The sequence below is a fragment of the Loxodonta africana genome, chromosome 4 (assembly GCF_030014295.1).
Source record: "Loxodonta africana isolate mLoxAfr1 chromosome 4, mLoxAfr1.hap2, whole genome shotgun sequence".
Taxonomy (NCBI): Eukaryota; Metazoa; Chordata; class Mammalia; order Proboscidea; family Elephantidae; genus Loxodonta; species Loxodonta africana.
In genome coordinates this window covers 72,352,300-72,369,114 of record NC_087345.1, presented here as the reverse complement: position 1 = coordinate 72,369,114, position 16,815 = coordinate 72,352,300, and the positions used below count along the sequence as shown (strand labels likewise).

At 41.2% G+C, this 16,815-nt stretch overlaps 1 protein-coding gene across 2 annotated transcripts in view; it reads left to right on the top strand.

Moving 5' to 3' along the window:
• RASSF3 (Ras association domain family member 3) overlaps nt 1-16,815 on the top strand; it is a 100,940-nt gene that overhangs the window by 31,949 nt on the left and 52,176 nt on the right. The window contains exon 1 of one of the 2 annotated variants that reach the window (XM_064283928.1): nt 2,067-5,556. The exons of the other annotated variant lie outside the window; for it this stretch is intronic. Coding sequence (XP_064139998.1) covers nt 5,554-5,556 — 3 coding nt within the window. The 5' untranslated portion in view covers nt 2,067-5,553. Of the gene's footprint in view, nt 1-2,066; nt 5,557-16,815 lie in introns of those variants that run through there. 2 annotated transcript variants of the gene reach the window in all.

Here is a 16,815-nt window from a genome sequence, read left to right as displayed (position 1 = left end):
TTGGACAGTTTTGAGGATCAGAAAGTTTTTTGGCAAAATAAACCAAACTGTCTCCCGTATCGCTTTCACAAAATGGGTCTTGCAGGGAGCGCAAGGCTAATCTATCCTACATACGATATTTTTTTACGGTTGTGAAGACAGTTTTCACATCTCATCAGTTTTCCTTTTCCCCCACACTAAACATCCCCTGTGTATTACTGTATAGTTTTCAGTCCTTGCTATAAAAAAACCCAGTTGTCATGGAGTCGACTCTGACTCGTGGTGACCCCATGCGTCTCAGAGTAGAACTGTGCACCATACGGTTTTCAGTGGCTGATTTTTCGGAAGTAGATGGCCAGGTCTTCTGAGGCACCTCTGGTTGGGCTCACCCTCCAGCCTTTCGGGTAGCAGCTGAGCACATTGCACCACCCAGGGACTCCATCATTATGATCTCCTCTAAACTGTTCGTCTTTGCCAGTATTGTTCTTCAGTTGTTGTTGTTAGGTGCCATCCAGTTGACTTCCGGTTCATAGCGACCCAGTGTAACAGAATACAACTGCCCCATGGGGTTTTCTAGGCTGTAATCTTTTTTTTTTTTTAATCTTTACGAGAGCAGATTGCCAGGTCTTTTCTCCCGAGGAGCTGCTGGGTGGGTTTGAACTGCCAACCATTTGGTTAGCACGAAGTAGAGTGGAATCATTTGTTTTTCTCATGATGTAGATAATGTACTTGTGCAATTTTGTCGTTTTGGGATCTCAAGTGTAGACCTTAAATGTATCTTTAATTTCACCCTGTGGATCTTAACTGTGTTAGCTGGCTCATTTGCCCAGGTGTCATCTGTAAATTCGAAAAAGTTCATTTAAGCATCTCCATGCAAAAGAGGGAGCAGTACCTCAAACCAGGGCCCTGCCTTGATGTCTCCATCACATGACACCCCTGTAATGTGTATAGTTATGAGCTTATTGGTAAGACCAAATTCAAATATTTAATCAATATCTGATTAACGAGTTGTTCTCAGCATGCCAAAGCAAAAATTGCTTTTTCATCTGGAAAATCTTTACTAGCAAAGAAAAAGTTTTAGGAAATCGCACTAAAGCCTTTTCCTGCACCTCATTAAAGAAACAGTTTCACTAAAGTGATCTGCTGTTTTGACTTTTTAATACTGATTCTTAAACACATCTTTACTTCATTTGCTTAAATGTATTACACTCATTGGAAAGTCCCTGCACTGAGTATTTACTTTAGTTACACTGTCCTGTAAACTTTATGACTTGTGTATGTGAGATTGTTTGTATGGTAGGTTCTTTGGCTTTTGCCTCTACTGCCACTAACTGATTTTTTACGTGCTGATAAAGTGGTTGCCAGGAGGATTTTGCTGTACGTGCTTTGCTGTTTGATATAAATAGATTTGGACTTGAGGTTACACACACACCCGTTGCCATCAATTCGGACTCTGTCTTAGGTATCTAGTGCTGCCATAACAGAATTATCACAAGCGGACGGCTTTAACAAACAAATTTATTTTCTCACGGTATAGGAGGCTAGAAGTTGGAATTCAGGGCACCAGCTCGGGGGGAGGGCTTTCTCTCTCTCGGCTCTGGGGATAGGTCCTTGTCTCTTTTTCAGCTTCTCTTTCCTGGTTCCTTGGAGATCTCCCTGTGGCTTGGCATCTGTCTTCCTCCATCTCTGCTTGTTCATTTGATTGTTTAATCTCTTTTATATCTCAAGAGAGATTGACTCAAGGCTCAGCCTACACTAACCCTGACTTATTAACATAAAAGACAGCCCATTCCCAAATGGGATTATAACCACAGGCATAGAGGTTAGGATTTATAACACATTTTGGGGGGGCATAAGTCAATCCATAACATTCCACCCTTTGTGCCCCCCAAATTCAAGTCCATGCCATGTACAAACACATTCACCCTATCACATCATCCCAAGAGTCTTAAATCAACTCCAGGTCTCAAATCTCATCTTTCGAACTGCCCCATAGGATTTCAAGGCTGTACACATCTTTCTTCTGAGGAGTGGCCGATGAGTTGAACCGCCGAGCTTTTGGTTAGCAGGTGAGAGCTTAACCACTTTGAAAAAGCCATATAACCATATACAGAACTAACTTACTAAAGAATATGTTACTACATTTCACACACTTAAATCTAATAATAGAAAAAGAGACTCTTAAGAGGCTGTGCTCTCTCTTTCTGTCCTTCCCCCTTTTAAGTGAGGACTGAATGTCAGGGACTTCTGCAGCTCATCTAATTTAGGTCTGGGATATTTGGAGGGACAATGAAAATGATAATGACTATAGTGTCTGTGGATGCCTATGTTAAAAAGTTATTTTCAAGACACCATTTAATGTTTAATTGTAGATTTGGCGATTCTTATGCATAAATTGTTAAGCATTCTTACTTTAAATAATTAGAAGTGCTAAGGCAGTAGTTAAAATAGACCAGTTGGTGTTTAGATATTACCTTACCATACTTTTGAATATTTGCTTGAATTGGCAATTTTCTTTGACGAATAGGGGTGAGGAAGGGAGGTATCTTGGTTCTAGAGAGCGGAGGTTCTCATGGCAGAATGAACACAGTAGTTGTATGATTCCTTGAATAATTTAATTTTCTTAATAGGTATTATATTTTTATTTTGGTTTATAGAATTAGATCTATACCTCTTTGAAGACACTGTCCATTTTTAAACTTTATCTTTCACAGTGTCTGTTACTGCAAAGTGCTTCCTTCCCGGCAGGTACTCAAGCCTTTTGTAAACACACCCCAGGACTATAATTTTATAAACATTTTGCCCAATTTGTAGAAGAAACAGACTGATTAATTCATTTATTTACTCTGCTTGAGCAGCCCCCAGATTCTGGGAACATCAGATGCAAAGATGAATGAGGAGGACTTGTTACTTTTCGCTCAGTGTTGTCTTTTGCCTCATCTTATCTCTGGGAGAATATGTGATGTAATTATGTTGGGGTTCCCACAGTAATCACATACTTACGTTTTCTAATTGTGTGAAACTTGGAAAAGTTGCAGGGTGTAATTCTGAAGCACTGTGTGCAGGATGATGCAGTCCAGCTCAGAGGCTGCACCTCAGGGACCACCAGGTTGATGGAGGCAGTTATTGGTGGCACTCCTTCTGCATGAATCTGAAGCATGTTTGCTTAGGAAAAGGATGACGATGCTCCAGGGTCAGGCCGCCAGTTCTCCCCTTGTTTTCCAGTATAATTCCAACTAAAATCAATTTAGGGAAGAGTCATTTCTACTTTAACAAAACAATCCTGCCAATAGTCTAATTTTTAATTAAAACTCTAGATTCTCCTTGGAACTAATTCACTGACATGGTCACCTTCTCTTATCTCCCAGTAAATGATTCCAATAATTTTTTTCTTTGGTAATTGTATTAACTTTTGTGAATGCTATAAAAATTACTTACATGTTATAATTTACCTGCTTCATCCATGAAACAGTTTGGAAATAAAGATCACTCCTCCCTTGCCCTCGTTTCACTTTGGGATTGATTTCTCTGGGGGCAGATGTTGGTGTAACTAGTTTTTTAATGCAGAACTATTTCATGGATGAAGCAGGTGGACAGATCTAGTCTACTCACGGCTGTGGTGAGGCAGGGGAAAAGAGAGGAGCGCCTCTCCAGAAATGTACACCTTAGAGCCGCTGTTACTTCTTCTTTTTAAAATGTTTTGATTGTGAAACAATAATTGAAACTTCAAAACAACAGCAGCAAAATGTTACTGCTTTAGGAACATACATCTTGTTTTCAAAATATCATAATTTTATTCTTAACTGTAATCTTAAATTATTGGAGAAGGAGGAGATCTTGGGACATGCTAGTAACAAGTTTTTGAACATGATGTTTACTGGAACGAATTATTTTTGAGATTTTTTGCAGTATACATGTATATGCATTTGATGGCAGTGGAAGTAATTCAATTTCTAAATACTTGCTAAGTTCTGTGGGGGATATAGACTGTTCATCAACTAGAATATAAACTGTAAGATCTTATTAATGGCATGAGTTGGGTGAGGAGTGACTTCTAATGGGTAGAAGTTTCTTTTTGAATTGATGAAAATGTTCTAAACTCAGGTCATGGTGATGGCTGCACAACTGTGAATATACTAAAACTATTGAATTGTATACTTTGGGTGAATTTTGTGGTGTATGAATTATGTCTTAATAAAGATACTTTGAAAAAGATCTTAATAAATTTGTGGTACAGAGAAGTTTTCAAAATTGCTTGTGATTCTTGCTTTCTTTTTTCATTCCCCAGATCTCCCAAAGCAGTTGCAATGAAAGATGAAGAACAGCAAACGCTCTTATCTTCTGGTTGTGGGGAAATGCTGAGTGGCCCCTAATTTGTACAGTGAAAGTTGTTTACATGAGCCTGAGTCTGTAAGCCCAGAGATAAGAAAAATCTCTCCAGGCTGAAAGCTCACTCAGGCAAAAACTGACCAGAGTACTGGGCCTGCCCATCTGATGGAAAATCCAGCATTTCCTGATACTGGTCCCTTAATTTGTGGACCATTCTAGGCTGTAAACAAACTGATGTTTTAAAGTTAATAGTTAAATCACTTAGAGGAAAAGAAATGGGACCAGGCATCTTCCGTGATGGCCTGCTCCGCCATTGCCCTCTGAGTGTGAGGAAAGGTGTGGCAGGAGGGCATATGGGGCCCACCTCCACTGGCACCATCTTCTTTCTAGTCTTTCCACCAGGGCTGCATGTTCCAGATACTGATCTCAGCACTTGAGGGGATAAAAATATGCTCCAAGGCGTTTCTAAGCTGAAGGGAGGTCAAGAGAGATAGCTTTGCTTTTTTAAAAGATGGACATATTGCATTGTGCCCATCTGTGGTAGAAGTGTGGGTGGCACTATTTAGGTAGTACTGGGAGTGACAGATGTCTGGAGACCTATTTTAAGGTAGTAAAGTCAACATGTGGGAGAGATTTGATACCCGAAGAAGTATTCTTTAAAAGACAGAGTATCTCTAGAAGAGTTAAGACTTGTCTATAGCCTAAAAATTCTTTATGGAAAAAAGTCCTCACAGTGCCAGAGGAATTGTGCACTTTTTATGAGGAGCCGCCAGGATGAGTAATTTTATGGCTACTGTTTGCTGAGGTGCCATAAAAAGACACAGCCAGTTCCTTAAGGATTCGATGGGTTGGTTAGTCAGTGGAGGGACCAAAATACAAATGTAAAACATCAGAGAAGTATATGTTGTTGCTAGTTGCTGTCAGGTCGATTCCAACTCAAGTGGAAATTAATTTATTAAAGACAAATTATGGAAGAGAAGTACCATGAACTCTGTCTTGGTCACCTAGTGCTGCCATAACAGAAATACCACAAGTGGATGGCTTTAACAAAGAGAAATTTATTTTCTCACAGTCTGGTAGGCTGTAAGTCTAAATTCAGGGCGTCGGCTCCAGGGGAAGGCTTCTTTTCTCTGTCCGTTCTGGAAGGAAGTCCTTGTCCTCAATCTTCCCCTGGCCAAGGAGCTTCTCAGGAACAGAGACCCCTTATCCAAAGGACGCACTCTGCTCCCCCGTGCTGCTTTCTTGATGGTATGAGCTCACCCACTCTCTGCTTGCTTCCCTTTCCTTTCATCTATTGAGAGATAAAAGGTGGTGCAGGCCACACCCGAGGGAAACCCCCTTTACCTTGGATCAGGGAGGTGACCTGAGTGAGGGTGGTGTTACAATCCCACCCTAATCCTCTCAACATAAAATTACAATCACAAAATGGAGGACAGTCATATAATACTGGGAATCATGGCCTAACCAAGTTGATACACACATTTTGGGGGGGATATAATCAATCCATGACAAACTCCAAAACTCTTAGTTTCAAAACACACTTCATAACACTGTTAATGTTTTTAGGAAGAGACCATTCTCAGAGGCAGTCTTCATCTGTTAAATTTTTTACTGGGGAGGAGGAGGTGAGCAGGTGGAGCAGAGGTGAAATGAGTTAAGGATGTGATTATTTTTGGAGCAGTTTGAGACACAAAGTAACTTCCTGATAAAATTAATGTCCTCCTAAGTTAAACTTGGACTGTGATCACTGTCATCATTTTTTTACTAATAAGTCAGGCAAACTGGACAAGCTTGGAGGAACTGGGTTCTTAGCTCTTATATTGAATTCTGTCCAGAACACACTCTGAAAACTTGGCTTTAGGATAAGGAGGGATCAGTTTTTGTGGGTTACCTTATTTTGATCTGAGATTTATTTGTGAATTTCACAAAGTAAAACAGTCTTTACTGTAATTTTCTACCTTGGGACAGGAGGGTTGCAACAATTTAGGCTACAGGGAATTTTGAAAGAAAGTTTATAAAAATCAAAACACTAAGAATTATTAACACTGTGTCCTGGTGGCACAGTGGTTAAGAGCTCAGCTGTTAACTGAAAGGTCCGCTCCTTGGGAACTCTATGGGACAGTTCTGCTCTGTCTTATAGGGTTGCTATGATGGCATCGACTTCATGGAAATGGGCTTGGTTTTTGGGTTTTAACAGAACATAGCTGGAAACAAATCCTTTGTTTTTCAAGAACAGGAGAACTAGAAAATAATTACAGGAAAAGTGAAGCTTTTTTCCTTCCACTTGCTCACAATTCCATTATCATTAACCAGTTACATTCAAGAGCTATTGTAATTTAAAGAAAATTTTAAAGAATTATCTCGTGTTTAAGAGTGCAGTATTACAAAGGAGTCTCTGTTGGCTAATATTGTTGAGAATACTGTTGCCTGGACCTGGCTTGGTGCGATTAGGGACAAATACAACTTTATGCTTCGTAAATAAGGCTGATGCTTTTTCATTAATCTAATTTCTTGGCCTAAGAAGAAGGTTACAAAGCTCTTAAAAAAAAAAAAAAAAAGGTGATTGACTCGTTTGCTTTTTCCTCATAAAAGTAAGGAAACACTTTTTAATATATTTATTTTCCCCAGTGACTAAGACAATACATAAAATAATAATGCTCAATGCAGAAAACTTGGAAATTAGAAAAAAAAAAGGAGAACTGAAAAATCTCTTCCTTTCAGACAGTCTTTTTCAGCATAACTGTTGGTTATGCTTTGAAGTGAGAAGCAAGCTTTGTCCCTGCTAACTTGTAGTCTTTATTTCATCCTTAACAGTCCTTTCTGGAGGACAGGCTTGTGGAACGCTTGTCAGGGACAGTCGGGAGGCAACTGGTGTTCCCTCTCCACTTAACTTTCTTTTTCACAGAAGCACATGGAGCTTTATTTTGAATTTATTAAAAATTGAGTTTAGTTGTTGTTGTTAGGTGCCATCAAGTCAGTTCCGACTCATAACGACCCAATGCACAACAGAGCGAAACACTGCCTGGTCCTGAGCCATCCTTACAATCGTTGTTATGCTTGAGCTCATTGTTGCAGCCACTGTGTCAATTCGCCTTGTTGAGGGTCTTCCTCTTTTCCACTGACCCTGTACTCTGCCGAGCATGATATCCTTCTCCAGGGACTGATCCCTCCTGACAACATGTCCAAAGTATGTAAGACGTAGTCTCACCATCCTTGCTTCTACGGAGCATTCTGGTTGTACTTCTTCTAAGACAGATCTGTTCGTTCTTTTGGCAGTCCATGGTATATTCAATATTCTTCACCAACACCACAATTCAAAGGCGTCAGTTCTTCTTCGGTCTTCCTTATTCATTGTCCAGCTTTCACATACATATGATGGGATTGAAAATACCATGGCTTGGGTCAGGCGCACCTTAGTCTTCAAGGTGACAGCTTTGCTCTTCAACACTTTAAAGAGGTTCTTTGCAGCAGATTTACCCAATGCAACGCGTCTTTTGATTTCTTGACTGCTGCTTCCATGGCTGTTGATTGTGGATCCAAGTAAAATGAAATCCTTGACAACTTAAGTCTTTTCTCCGTTTGTCATGATGTTGCTCATTGGTTGTGAGGATTTTAGTTTTCTTTACATTGCGGTGCAGTCCATACTGAAGGCCGTGGTTTTTGATCTTCATTAGTAAGTGCTTCAAATCCTCTTCACTTTCAGCAAGCAAAGTTGTGTCATCTGCATAACTCATGTTGTTAATTAGTCTTCCTCTGACCCTGATGCCCCGTTCTTCTTCATATAGTCCAGCTTCTCGGATTATTTGCTCAGCGTACAGATTGAATAGGTATGGCAAAAGAATACAACTCTGACGCACGCCTTTCCTGACTTTAAACCAATCAGTATCCCCTTGTTCTCTCTGAACAACTGCCTCTTGATCTACGTAAAGGTTCCTCATGAGCACAATTAAGTGTTTGGGAATTCCCATTCTTCTCAATGTTATCCATCGTTTGTTATGATCCACACAGTCGAATGCCTTTGCATAATCAATAAAACACAGGTAAACATCCTTCTGGTAGTCTCTGCTTTCAGCCAGGATCCATCTGACATCAGCAGTGATATCCCTGGTTCCACGTCCTCTTCTGAAACCGGCCTGAATTTTTGGCAGTTCCCTGTCTGTATACTGCTGCAGCCATTTTTGAATGATCTTCAGCAAAATTTTGCTCACGTGTGATATTAATGATATTGTTCTATAATTTTCATATTCGGTTGGATCACTTTTCTTCGGAATAGGCATAAATATGGATCTCTTCCAATCAGTTGGCCAGGAAGCTGTCTTCCATATTTCTTGGCCTAGACGAGTGAGCACCTCCAGCGCTGCATCTGTTGAAACATCTCAATTGATATTCCATCAATTCCTGGAGCCTTGTTTTTCACCAATGCCTTCGGAGCAGCTTGGACTTCTTCCTTCAGTACCATCGGTTCCTGATCATATGCCACCTCTTGAAATGGTTGAACATCAGACTAATTCTTTTTGGTATAATGACTCTGTGTATTCCTTCCATCTTCTTTTGATGCTTCCTGCATCATTTAATATTTTCCCCATGGAGCTTTATTTTGAATTTGTTAAAAATTGAATTTAGTAGTCTTTGGATATACATGAAGAGTGCTTAGAAGAGTGTCGAATATTCAATATGTTTTAACTTTTATGTGTGGTATGAAACTGAAAGCTTCAAATAGAAACCAGAGGGACCACTTTATTGGAAAAAGTGCCCAGTGCTAGAAATAGTAATTTCGTAAGTGGGCCAAATTTGGAGCACAGACACAATGTTAATCCCCCTTCCAAATTTTCCCACACTAGTACTTCTCTTGTCAATTTTCCCATCTCCTCCTCTTTTTGCCCCACTTCCACCTCCTGCGACCAGTTTGGAGGACTATGTTCTAAGGCGGGAACACAGGTTAAGTATATAGGAAAGGCCTTCTTGTGTTATTATCCGTGAATCAACAGCAAAGAAGAAATACGTTTTTAAATAATATTTAAAAAAATTTTATTTATTTTGTTGTTGAGAATATACAGAGCAAAACACATACCAATTCAAGTTTCTACATGTACCATTTAGCGACATTATCTTCTAGTTGTGCAACCGTTTTCATCCTCCTTTTCTGAGTTGTCTCCCCCCCGCCAGTTAACATGAGTTCACTGCCCCCTAAGGTTCCTTTCTAACAATTCAAGTAGCCCTGGTGGCACAGTGGTGATTCGGCTACTAATCAGAAGGCCCGCAGTTTGAATCCACCAGCTTCTCCTTGGAAGAGGAGGCAGTTCTACTCTGTTCTATAGGGTCGCTGTGAGTCGGAATCGACTTAACAGCAACGGGTTTTTTTGGTTGTCAATTTGATTCCATAAAGATCTTAAAAGAGCTTTCTGCTCAAGGGGAAACCGTGGTGGCGTAGTGGTTAAGTGCTACAGCTGCTAATCATAAAGGTCAGCAGCTCAAGTCCACCTGGTGCTCACTGGAAACTCTATGGGGCAGTTCTACTCTGTCCTATGGGGTCGCTATGAATCAGAATCGGCTCAATGGCAGTGGGGGTTTTTTTGGGGGGGAGGGGCTTTAATGTTCAAGGCAGACTTTTTTTTTTTTTTAAAGTGAAAGCTTACAAATCAACTCAGTCTCTCTTACAAAAACTTACACACACCTTGCTGTGTACTTCTAGCTGCTCTCCCCCTAATGAGATAGCACACTCCTCTCCACCCTGTATTCCCTGTGTTCATTCAGCCAGCTCCTGTCCCCCTCTGCCTTCTCATCTCCACTCCAGACAGGAGCTGCCCACATAGTCTCATGTGTCTACTTGATTCAAGAAGCTCACTCCTCACCAGTATCATTTTCTGTCCTATAGTCCAGTCCAATCCATGTCTGAAGAGTTGGCTTCAGGAATTGTTCCAGTCTTGGGCTAACAAAGGGTCTGAGGACCATGACCTCCCGGGTCGCTCTAGTCTCAGACCATCAAGTCTCAAGGCAGAGATTTTTTACTAGTTAAGTTAAACTATTGTTTGGTTTTAAGAAGACTTCAGGGGATATTTTTGGTTTAAGGTTTAAAGATTATCTCACGGCAATAGTTTCAGCGGTTTATCTAACCTTTATGGCTCCAGGAGGTCTGGAATGCATGAGAATTTGAAATTCCGTTCTGCATTTTCCCTTTTGATCAGGATTCTTGTATAGAATCTTTAGTCAGAATATTCAGTAATGGTAGTTGGGCACCATCCAGTTCTACTGGTCTCATGACAAAGTAGCCAATTGTTCTTGGAGGCAGTTAGCCACACATTCCATGTCTTCCTTCTATTCCTGACTCTCCTTCTTCCTGTGTTGGTTCAGGTGACTAGAGACCAATTGCTGTGCCTTGGATGGCTGCTTACAAACTTTTAAGACCCCAGTCACTATGCAACAAACTTGGAGGTAGAACTGATGCACTAAACATGCTATTAGGCCAGTTAACAGGGATGTGCCATGCAACCATGACCCTAAACCTCCAAACCAAGAAACCAAATCCTATGAGGTTTTTGGTTGTACATAAGCAGTCTCAGCAGCTGCTCTTTTTTTGGGGGGGGGGGGGTGGGGGAGGTCATTATTGCAAATATATCTATCACATAACGTTTGCCAATTCAGCTTTTTACAGGTGTACAACTTATTGACAGCAATGACAATAACTGGCTGTGCAACCTTACTCTTAATCAATGCAATATTTCCGTCACCATTAAACCCTATGCCCCCTTTCCTCCTCCTTCCTGTCCCTGGTAACTACTAATAAACTTTGTGGTCTATACATTTGTCTTTTTTGTCTTTTTATGTAAGTGAGGTCATACAATATTTTTCCTTTTGTGAGTGACTTATTTCACTCAGCATAATGTCTTCCAGCTCCATCCATATTGTAGCATGTATTGAGACTTCATTTCTCCTACTGTATTCCATTGTGTGTATGTACCACATTTTGTTTATCCATTCATCTGTTTACATTCTTTCCACCTTTTGGTGATCGTGAATAGTGCTGCGGTGAACATTGGTGTACAAGTCTCTGAGTATCTGATTTGAAGTCTTTTGGGTATATACCCAGGAGTGGAATTGCTGGGTCACAGGGTAGTTGTATTTTTAGTTTTTTGAGGATATGGGTAGGCTTTTAAAAGTGTACTTGGATAAAGGGACCAATCAGTTGCTCTCTGAGTCAATTCTGACTCATGGAGACCCCATGTGTGTCAGAGTAGAACTGTGCTTCATAGGGTTTTCATTGGCTGCTTTTTCACATATCGATCTCCAGGCCTTTCTTCCGAGGCACTTCTGGATAGACTCAAATCTCCAACCTTTTGGTTTCCATCTCCAGGGAACTGCCATAGAGTACCAGGTCCTGCTGAGTGCTCCTTGAGTGGCATCTTAAAGGTCTGGTGCATTTGCATAGTCTACCTGAAAATTCCTAGGAAGCTTCCAACTTTTGCTTTCTTCTAAGTCGATCTGTTCACCTGAGAAATAACTGGGCTGCTGCTGCTGCTTCTTAGTTCCCATAGGAATGAGAGTCCAGCCCGTAATCTCTGTCTTGCAGAGAGGGAAATAGGCTGGAAAACCAGGACAGACACATTGGTCACCAGACACCCTGAGCAGGCCTGGGTGGATTGTGATTTGTATCACGTTCTTCCCTTCCTTCGGGATTCCCGATGTTGGGGCTCTCCAGGCAGCTGTTAACTTGCGTGGTATCAGCATTTGGCTGTTTTTATACTTCATAATTTTGAACATCTGATATACCCAATACTGCAGTTACCTGGAAATGAAAAGTTTAAAGTTAGAATGCAACATTACTTTTTTTCATTATATTTGTGCTTGTTTTTTGTCTTTGAATGTTGACATTTTAGGGAATATGGGTCAAAGTTATATTGGTGTTACAATGTTTTAAAATAAGACCAAAGAGACGTAACAAACCCTCATTGGATCAAAAATAGCTATAATAGACATTTTTGGGGGCAAACAGGGAATTCAGGATCTGGGATGGATATTGGATGATGATATTAGGGAATTATTATTGATTTTTCTTAGGTACAAAAAGAGTGTTTTGATTATGTAGGTGAGTAGGGTAATTTTTAAGAGATGCATGCTCAAGCATGTAGGGGTATAGTGCCATCATGTCTGTAACTTAGACATCGTTCTGCAAAAGTAAATAAGGGTCACCCCCTGCACAGGGGTAAGTTTAAACCCACTGAGGGCAGGGACCTTATCTCCCCTAAAAACATTGCCGTCGAGTGGATTCCAGCTCATGGCCACTTTACGTGTTGCAGAGTAGAACTGAGCGCCATAGGGTTTTCTTGTCTGTTATCTTTATGGAAGCAGATCACCAGACCTTTCTTCTGGGGGGTAGGTTCAAACCACCAACCCTTAGGTTAGTAGTCCAGCATAAACCAGTTGTGCCACCCAAGGACCTATATCTGCCCTAGTGCTTGACATATCGTACGTACCATGCGCTGTAAGGATTGCTGAATAGAGGGGCCGCTCCAAAGAAACCAGCCACTTTCTTTTGTTAACCCTGGCCCTTCCCCCCAGACCGAGTTCCCGGGGGCAAGGGTTTATCTTTGACTCTTCCCAAAGCACCTTGCACAATGACTGGCACTCATTAATTTCTGTTGACTGAATGAAAAATGTGAATAGTATAACTGGCATAAGAGTGGAGAGCATTGGAAATTGTGCTGTTTTGTTTTTGGTACAGACTTGCTGACTGGCAGAAAGCCAAGGATGAGGGGAAATCTGACTGGTTCCTAGGGGATGTTCAAGACAATGAGGCTGAGTTAGTAACAGATCTGAAAAAGGAGTGGAAGGGCACTGAGTGGTCCAGCTAAAATCTCCCAAGACAAATATATATTTGCAGCAAATACGCAGATGCCAGGGTATGTAGTGAAAGCCACATAGACAGATGCCGAACTTTCTGGAACTTTCCATCCCAAACTTTGGAATTTGGTTTGGTCTTAGGCTTGGTCAGTCCAGGGAGGTTTTAAGAAACCAGGGAAGGCTTGGGGCCACGCTTAGGTTATAAAATGTAGTTTAAGTTCTTAGGCAGTGTTGTGAAGGGAAAGAAATTAATTATTGCTTATTGCTTATATGTGTTTTACATTGTTCAGTGTTTTCTCAAAATATGTAGTGAGAATTTAACAGCTGTAGTCAACTTTCTTCTCTCTGTACTAAGCAAATGCTTATGATGTTTAGGCATAGAATGGAATTAGTTATGGAATGCTGTTCATTTTCTCTTTTAAGATGAAAGAAATGAGGTACAAAGAAGGAAAGCCATTTCTTTTTCTTGCTATAGATTTGAAGTAGTTTTCTTAATTACAGTAGTTTTTCATTTCCCCTTTCCTTCCCTCTATCGCTTTCTTTCTTCCTTTCCTTTCTGAAGAACTACTGAGAAGTTCAGTTGTTCACTGAAACAGATTCTAAAAATACCCTTTGGCAGCATGTTGAAGTATTTTCTCTTTGCCTAAAATTAGCAGATTTCAGTTGTGTTCTCTGGTTTTCTAAAGCTTCCCGTTAGTTGCACTAGCTACTTCTCTATATACAGTTACGAGCTCTGGATAACATGTTCGATTGGGGAAGCAATTAGGAATGACTATCTTTTACAGAAGACTTTGCAAATATCCTTGGCAGGTTCCAGCCTAGATACCATATCCTCCAAGGAGACTTCTCGATGTGTTTTCCTCCTGCGCCCCTTCTAATACCACCTGTCGCTTTATTATCCTCTGTTAGCACCACTTTCTATGTCCTTCAAGGGCATAATCTGCGCTGTTCACTGGCATATTCCAATGCCTCACACAACTAGTGGCTAAGTATTTAGTTGCTTAACAAATACTTGTTGAGTGACAGAATTGGTCCATTTACTAAGCAGAAAGAATGGAAAATATTATTTGTTGGTGGAGCCAGGGAAGGGGCTTATCTTTTCCTGTGAAAACTAAGGAAGCGGAGACAGAAAAGCAAGGAAGTGGGAGAGAAACCAGTTGAGATTGGAGTGGTTTAGGGTTTTGAAGTGTTGACTTGGATGGGGTGTGGTAGCAGCTGAGAGCCAGATAAGGAGCCACTGAGAGAACACCCCTCCACAGGGTGGTGACAGGGACAGGTCTGGAGGAAATGAGTAAGGTGGGGAGAGGAGACAGTAACGGCCACCCTTTCCTCTGCTGGATGGCATTGGACAATTCTTAGGAGTGTTTTTATTTTGAAAACAGTATCTGTGCCTTCAAAAATGTGGTTAATCTTTGCAGATGGGGAACACGTTTATTTTGGTGAATGTAGGTACACCTAGTTAATGGTTTCCATTTGCTAATTTCTGGAAATTTTTTCAGTTGTTTGTATGTGTTCTTTTTTCTCTTACATTACAAATTTGTTGAGAGAAGTGGTCTCATATTTTTTATTTTAGCTTAATAGAATTAGTCTAAATTCTAGACAGCTTTGGAAATTTCCCCATTTTACAAGTGTTGGGGTATTCGGGGAGGACCACATTTCACCCCTTTCCCACCTGCATTCCGAATCAGTTGAGAAAGGAAGACAGGAGTAAGGCAGATGGAGACAAAGCTGATACAGAGAACGTGGCTTCTCCCTGTGGGCAAGTGGCCTTCCTGCAGGTGACCTACAGTGTTGTGCAAGGGTCAGGACCCCTTACAGGTCAGAGCACAATGTTGGTCCCCAAGAGAGGACAGAGGGAGGGGTTGGCCACACCTGCATGCCTGCCTTTCTCCTTGCAGACTCAACTGGTACTGTTGGTTAGTTCTTCCTTGAAAGGGGAGGGAGGGGGGAAGGAAGGAATGGAGACAGGAAGCCTTCCTTCCCTAAGAGGTAAGAAAAGGACACCTCCAGAGAGGTTATATACTTGACCAAGATCACACAGCCAGTTGGCAACAGATTTTTCTCCTGGACTTTTGAGGTCTCTTGGTATGAATAGAAAGGGCAGCGTTTTAGAATTGGCCAGGCTTCCTGTTCATATTCTACCTCTGTGACCTTCTCAGCCTTAGTTTATGCATCTGTACAAAACAAACAAAAAACCCCAAACCTGTAGCCATCGAGCCAATTTCCAATTCATAGTGACCCTGTAGGAGACAGAGTAGAAATGCCACGTTGGGTTTCCAAGAAGCAGACTGCCACATCTTTCTCCCGTAGAGTGCCTGGTGAGTTGGAAATGCTGACCTTTTGGTTAGTAGTCCCGAGTGCGTTGACCACTGCACCACCAGGCTCCTTCAGTGCATCTGTACAATGGGGTTAAAAAATCTACCTCAAGGATTCCTGGGAGGGGGTTACATAAGATATAAACCAAAAAAACCAAACCCACTGCTGTCGGGTCAATTCTGACTCATAATAGAACTGCACAACAGGGTTTCCAGGGCTGTAATCTTTATAGAAACATATTGCCACATCTTTCTTCAGCAGAGCAATTGGTGGGTTTGAACTGCCGACCTTTTGGTTAGCGGCCGAGCACTCTAACCACACTACCACCAGGGTTCCTACATAAAATATGTTGTTGTTGTTAGGTCCCATGGAGTAGGTTCTGACTCATAGCAACCCTACGTACAACAGAACAAAACACTGCCCAGTCCTGCGCCATCCACGTTATCGTTGTTATGCTGGAGCCCATTGTTGCAGCCATTGTGTCAGTTCATTTCATTGAGGGTCTTCCCCTTTTTTGCTGACCCTCTACTTTACCAAGCATGATGTCCTTCTCCAGGGACCAATCCCTCCTGATAACATGTCCAAAGTATGTGAGACAGAGCCTCACCATCCTCGCTTCTAAGGAGCATTCTGGCTGTACTTCTTCCAAGACAGATTTGTTCATTCTTTTTAGGGTCACTATGAGTCAAAATTGACTCAAAGCAAACGGGTTTGGTTTTTTGGTTTTGGGAGTGCATGATATACTCAGTATTCTCTGCCAGTGCCATAATTCTAAGGCATCAATTATTTTTTGGTCTTCCTTATTCATTGCTTTCCTGTGCATATGAGGCCATTGAAAACGCCATGGCTTGGTTTAGGCACATCTTAGTCCTTAAAGTAACATCTTTGCTTTTTAACAGTCCAAAGAAGTCTTTTGCAGCAGATTTGCCCAATATAGTGTGTCTTTTGATTTCTTGACTGCTGCATCTATGGGCGTTGATTGTGGATCCAAGTAAATTGAAATCCTTGACACCTTCGTCTTCTCTGTTTACTGTGATGTTGCTTATTGGTCCAGTTGTGAGGATTTGTGTTTTCTTTATGTTGAGCTGTAATCCATACTGAAGGCTGTAGTCTTTGATCTTCATCAGTAAGTGCTTCAAGTCCTCTTCACTTTCAGCAAGCAAAGTTGAGCCATCTGCATATCTCAGGTTGTTAATGAGTCTTCCTCCAATCCTGATGTCCTGTTGTTCTTCATATAGTCCAGCTTCCCATATTATTTGCTCAGCATACAGATTGAATAAGTATGGTGAAAGGATACAACCCTGATGCACACCTTTCCTGATTGTAAACCAGGCAGTATCCTCTTGTCCAGTT